This window comes from Anoplopoma fimbria, chromosome 9 (genome assembly GCF_027596085.1).
Source record: "Anoplopoma fimbria isolate UVic2021 breed Golden Eagle Sablefish chromosome 9, Afim_UVic_2022, whole genome shotgun sequence".
Taxonomy (NCBI): Eukaryota; Metazoa; Chordata; class Actinopteri; order Perciformes; family Anoplopomatidae; genus Anoplopoma; species Anoplopoma fimbria.
In genome coordinates, this window is record NC_072457.1 from 26,221,576 (window position 1) to 26,228,077 (window position 6,502).

The 6,502-nt window shown below is 42.3% G+C and overlaps 2 protein-coding genes across 2 annotated transcripts; both read left to right on the top strand.

Moving 5' to 3' along the window:
• Positions 1 to 219: 219 nt before the first annotated feature.
• Positions 220 to 1,187, top strand: LOC129096506 (nucleoredoxin-like protein 1). Its single transcript, XM_054605308.1, has 3 exons — positions 220 to 455; positions 568 to 657; positions 800 to 1,187. Exons 1-3 carry the CDS (start codon positions 220 to 222, stop codon positions 1,185 to 1,187), a joined length of 714 nt encoding a protein of 237 aa, XP_054461283.1.
• A 2,090-nt stretch (positions 1,188 to 3,277) lies between these two features.
• On the top strand, positions 3,278 to 4,485 carry LOC129095760 (nucleoredoxin-like protein 1). Its single transcript, XM_054604318.1, has 3 exons — positions 3,278 to 3,513; positions 3,913 to 4,002; positions 4,134 to 4,485. The coding sequence occupies exons 1-3, from the start codon at positions 3,278 to 3,280 to the stop codon at positions 4,483 to 4,485; spliced, it is 678 nt and encodes a 225-aa protein (XP_054460293.1).
• The last annotated feature ends 2,017 nt before the right edge of the window (positions 4,486 to 6,502 follow it).

Consider the following 6,502-nt stretch of genomic DNA (forward strand, 5'->3'; position numbering starts at 1 on the left):
AAAATCACTAAAGTTAAATTCCTGAGGCTGCACTGAAAGTCTCAGATGATCCCTTAAAGATATCCAGCAGTGTAGGTTTTGTCCTCTGGATGCAGTCGGCATGGATGCAGGCCATGAACTGAAGCATAATAAAGACACACATTTATATTGTAGCACAAACATACAAATCTGTATTTCACCATCCTTTCTCCACAGAGAGCTTTTACTCTTTCTGTCATCATGGTGGACCTGTTCCTGAACCGAGTACTGGTGGAGAACAATTGGGACCAGGATGAACTCAACACTGAGCGAGAGATCATCGGGATCCTCGAAAACCGCATCCTGATGCTGTTCTTCGCATCCGCTGAGTGTGGCAACTGCCGGGACTTCCTTCCCGTTCTAAATGACTTTTTTAAGAGACTGAAAGATCCGGCATTCATTGAATACCCCAAACTGCTCGCACTCGTCTACATCAGGTCTCTATCTTTCCTTCTCTTTATCTCCTTGATGCACACACACGATTGCATGAACTCACATTCACACTGTTTTATCATTCATAAAATTTCCATATCCATCTCCCCTCTCCAGCTTGGACCAGTCAAAGACGCAGCAGGACAGATTCCTCAAAGAGCTGCACAAAAAGGTTCTGTTTTTGGCCTTTGATGATCCATACAGGAGGTAGGTGGAGAGAATAAGAGAGCCTGTGTAGTTATTATGTTTGTATTTGTATGTTAAACATGTTTGAGTGCATGTTTCTAAAGTCCAATTAAGAAATGAATTGTTAATTGCTATACATATGTGTGTTTTTTCTGCTTGTCAGAGAACTGCAGGCCAAGTTTAAGGTGAAGGACGTACCAACAGTTGTGGTCCTTCGTCCTGACGGATCCATCCTCTCCAAAAATGCTGTGCCGGACATCTGTCGTTTAGGGTGTGACTGTTTCAGAGACTGGCAGGAATCAGCAGAGCTCATTGAGAGGAGCTTCATGCTCAACGAGGAGTTCGACAACCTCAATATGCGAAGTGCCACTGACCCCGTGAGGAGACTCAAGTACAAGACGGAGGAAGACAAGAGGAAGACGAGATGGTGGAAGTTATGGGGGAAGGGCAAAGATAGAAGTGAGGAGGAGGAGGTGGTGGAGGAGGTGAATGATGCAACGTGGGATAGAAAGAGAAAAGAGGGAGCTAAAGGAATATGGAGGAGAAGATGAAGAAGAGAAGGGAATCAAAGAAAAAAACACACATGTATAAATACATATTGAAGGCAGAGTGTTGTGTTGATTGTCTGAAGTCTTCAAGTCCAGCCTCCTAAATACTTTATCCTTTGTTACTAATACTGCAGTCTCTTTGAAAAATATTCTGCCTGCAATGGCATGTGGGGCAGGACTAAGATAAATACACACTGATGTAGAAGCATAACATAATTGTGCCGCTCTGCACAGATCACACAAAACTTTGAAGGAAATGAAATAACATTGAATGACTCTACATGAAAGAAATATGCTACTACCATTACTGCTAACTATGGTATATATATATATATATATATATATATATATATATATATATATATATATATATCATTCCAAACTATAGTCCAGTCCAGTCTTATATTAATTAGTCAATTAATGAAAAGTAACTGATCAGTTTTCAGTCATCATAAACATATATTTATAAGCCTTTATAAGCAGATATAAGTCCAGCTTATATATAAAGCTCGACAAATCAATGTTTATGTATTACAGTAACAGTGGATGAAATGACTAAGTGTAGTGAGAAAGGGGTTACTCTTGATGAGAAACACAGCCGTGACGCTCTTTTTTCAACCCTTTAGTGCATTGATTCTGATTTTCAGCCAAGTACAGTCAAGTCACATCAACCCAATTTCCTGCACAAACAGGCAGCTGTTTTCAGCAACAAAAAATCAGTAAATAATAAAAAATGGCAAACAGACAAGGTTAGCGACTAAAGATAGTGAAGAAAGTCAAATTCTGCTTTGGTGGAGACCAAACCAGAGCTAAAAACAGAGTGAATATTGGACTAACATGCATCAGGTGGCCAGAAACATAAATAAATGATAATGTTGCTCCGTGTCTGCTAGATGTGTGGAAAAAACAGAAGTTCGCTTACACGTGACGATGATGATATGTTATATCTGTGTGTTTTTCAGCTTTTCGTGGAACTCATGTGCCCCGTAACGGGCAAAGAAAAAAAATGCAATGCAGCTTTAAAAATAAATATGGGCGCTGGCGCCTGCTGGTCTTTAAAAATAAAATCAATTATATTATTGATGGCGTGTCTCTTGCACTAATTTTTATTTTGTTATATAAATGTTGTTAAATATAAGTGGTATTGTATCTAAAAAAAACAATAAAGTAAAGTAAATATCCTGCAAACCCAAACTGTGTGTTTGTATGTTTGTGTGTGTGGCTTCATGAACATATTGGGCTCTTCCCTGCGGAGTTAATCAAACTATCACCAACCACACTAACCAGATATTCCCTGTGGTTCTGCTCCTCCATTAGTAACAGAATAATAAAAGTCTCACTGTGGCTCACTTCATTAAGGTCTTTTTCAATTTTTTCAAGGAAGCCGCTCATGCTGTAATTTCTATGCTTTCCGGCTCAGTCGCATACTTTCACACACACACTGTGAGCACTTCATGTCTTTTGTCCCTCTGTCACCTTGTCTTTCAATCCCTCCCTCCCAGACAGATGAGGGGAGGTAGAGTGCAGGGACACAAAGGAGGAAGAGGGAGTGAGCAGCCACAGACGTCAAGGTGAAGGAGACACAGTCGATGAGGGAACATGATATAAAATGACAGGCTGAGAAACTGATTCAAGTACGACTGAGTTTAAAAAGAAAAGGACAAATATATATTTCGAAAGCTGTTTTCTTTTTGGATTTGCGGCCTCAAGGGGAGATAATATTTGTGAGAGGTAAGCAACTGTGAGGATTATACGATTTAAAAGGCAAGCAAGACGGGCTCATGTGATTAATGGGAAGTCTGACTGAGTGGAAACATACCAGCTAATTTATAGGGCAGTCATCATATCATACAGTATGCAAGATAAACCTTAACAAATGCCAAAACAATCCTCATGTGTGTTTGGTTGGTTGTTTCTCACAGATATGCATGCATGTAAAAACCCTCATCTGTTTTTGTTCTTTTCCTTCCACTATATACGTTGTTGCTGGTGCCTTTCTAACGATTTCCCTGTTAAACCGATGTACATAAATAGTTTGTTCATCACTCCCTTTGCCTCCTAAGCCTCCGTCCTCCATCCTGTGTCACTCCATCATGGTGGACCTGTTCGTCGACCAAGTCCTGGTGAAGAACAACAAGGACCAGGACGAGCTGGACACAGAACGAGAGATCGTAATGCACCTGCAGAACCGCATCCTGATGCTCTTCTTTGCATCTGCTGCATGTGAGAGCTGCCAGCGGTTTGCTCCCACGCTCAAGGACTTCTTCAAACAACTGACGGATGAATTTTATGTGGACCGCGCTGCTCAGCTGGTTCTCCTGTACATTAGGTACAACACGCACAAAGACACACATTATGGTGTTGCATTGGTTTTGCAAAGGACCACATTTATTTACAAACCCCATTACCCAAATTGTAACCACTTAGATGCTCAACCATACCTCTTTCCCTAATCTAAATTTAAAGAATACTGTGCACAAGTTTTTACATGTGTAATCTTGCACACATACAATTCATATTCTATATCTTGGAAAAGATAAGGAAATATGCTTTTTCTTACTATTTCTCAGAAATTGCCTTGCCGTGTATTCCAATAAATGTGAGAACCAAATGTACTCATAAGACAGGGATACATATTCTAACAAACATTTGGAAAGGTTTCCAGACTTGGAGTCTATCCGCCTACATCTCCCAGCAACATGATCTTCCTTTTTCCTTCATCTGTCAGTTTGGACCAGTCAGAGGAAAAGCAAGAAAGCTTCCTCAAAGAGCTGCCCAAGAAGTGCCTGTTCCTGGCCTATGAGGACCCCTACAGGAGGTGGGTTGCTTTGGCCAGTTGGTTGTGTGCACAACCTGCTGGTGGGTGATTGTAATGTAAATATACCTCGCTGTATAAATCCATTAGCTGTATGCCAAAGTGTGTGTGTGTGTGTGTGTGTGTGTCCACAGGGAGCTCGAGGCCATGTTTAACGTGGAGGAGCTGCCCACAGTTGTGGTGCTGCGCCCGGACTGCTCCATCCTGAGCCCTAACGCGGTGGAGGAGATATTGCGCCTCGGTCCGGACTGCTACCGCAACTGGCAGGAGGCAACAGAAATCATCAACAGGAGCTTTATGATCAGCGAGGATTTTGAGGGGAAGTCCATGCGCAGCTTGAGCGACCCTATGAGGAGGTTGAAGTATAAGGTGGAAGATGAGAAGAAGAAGAAAAAAAAGGAGAAAAAGAGCAGAGGGTGGGGTGGAGGTGGAGGTGGAGGAGGAGGGGAAGATGCAGAGGTGGATGGAGGAGGGTCACCGTGGTGATGGCGACCAACAAGAGGACAAAACTGTTGGTTTCCTCAAGAGTTGCCATGATTCCATTGGTTGATGACGCTGCCAATGATACACAGTTACAATTAACCAAACAAAACCCTTTTCACAGCTCAATGTCCAACAATACCAACATTTATCATCTTACTAAAGAGGTAGACACATCAAACTGACATTTTATGTCACTAGATTTGCTTTTTTATATCAGAGCCAAGCTACGGGCGCAATCTGGCTGCAGACACATCTCTCGTATAAGTGGTGTGATGTGCCAACAAGCAATAAAAGTAATGTAAATCTATCAAAATGGAGCACTAAATACTGCTAACTTCAGCTTAGAATTGGCTGTTTTTAATGTCTCTGAAAGCTGCCAAGTATACTGTCAAGCCAAGGTCACGTCTGAGCCAAGAAATACCATAATGGCTTGTTTTATTACACCCGGGAGATTATTCCAACCATTTCCTCATTTTCAACGACACATCTCTGTAATGCGATGAACTTTTTACATGATCATTTGTACCATCCAATCAAAACACGTCATGCATAATCCCAAATCAATGAATTATTCAGCGCCATTAAAATAATTTTGTTGGTGACTGTTGTGCTTTGAGTGTTTATGAAGTCTAGCTCCACTTTACAGGCGACACAAGAAGCAATCAGGGCCATTCAAAGGCTGTCAAGTGAAATTATGGAGAAACTGGCTTTCCTACATAATCAGTGATTTTCCTTTGACATGACATATCCTCTTTTCATACTAAGGGCTGTGTTTGGTCTTTGCACATTTTCTTGCACGTGTCATCTGCATAATTGAGGCCTTTAAGCCAGAGTCTAGATGAACTAGAGGAGGACGGGAGGTAACCTTCCTACAATACGGGTAGGAACAGATCCATATATCAAACACGAGAAAGCAATGAACACACAGGGGTGAATAAAGACAACCTGGCAGAGGAACAGGGAAAATCAGGGAGAATATTAATGGGGAGGGCAGCTGACCTAATCAGGGGCAGGTGAGTAATTGAGTTCAGGTGTGGACAAAGAGGCTGCACGGGAAACACACAAGGGCAGGAACTGAAACAACAGGAGAGGTTAGAATTTAAGAAATAAAACCAAATTATATGCAAATGATATGTCTTTCATCCTCTCTCCTTCGAGTGACCTGCCATTACTCCTAAAATGCAAATAAAAAAGCCATAAGATAGCGCTTTATTTTTTGCGACGTAGGAGCAATGACAGTAATGGGAGTGGGAGCAAGCACATGCTCGGGTAACATGCTTCTGCAGAGACGGATGATGACACCAGAATGTCATCAGGTGTCATCAAAGGTGTGACGGGTTGATTGGTATGACCGACGTGCTCGATGAATGGCGGTGACATGATGATTCATTTAAAAGCAGCCGGTGACAAACATCTACTGTCAGAGCTGCTCAAAGCAAAGCTCTCCCTATAGTTTAATGGACCAAACGCCTGTGCTTGGTGGATGTGCACAGACTGCACACACAATAGCCCCCCCCACACACACACACTCAATGCTCATGTTGTAGGACCAGGGTAAATGCTGAACTCTGAGTCTGGTCAGACCTGTGAAACAGACCAGGAGGCCTAAATAAACATGTTTATTCCATGTTATTCCTTTCCTTCTGCCCACACAGCAGCTTATTGTTGCTCACTCAGACAAACCTTGGTAATATAGTCTCCCCGCCTCTCTCTGTCCCTGCACACGTACAAACACGCACACATGCACACGCACACACACACGTTGCGCGCTCCCGAGAGCAGAACGCGCAACAAGCGGACCAGGGGATGGAGAGAGAGAGAGAGAGAGAGAGAGAGACATAGAGCGCCAGAAGAAGAAGAAGAAGACGACGAGAGAAGGACGGATGCAAGGCGATGCCAGGAGCAGAACAAACCTGATCTCTCCTGGTTTATCCAAGCTGTTGTCGTTTTGAAATTATTTTTTATTATCATTTTTCTAACACGATTCCTGCCTTTTTTTTTTTTTTTTTTTTCTCTCCTC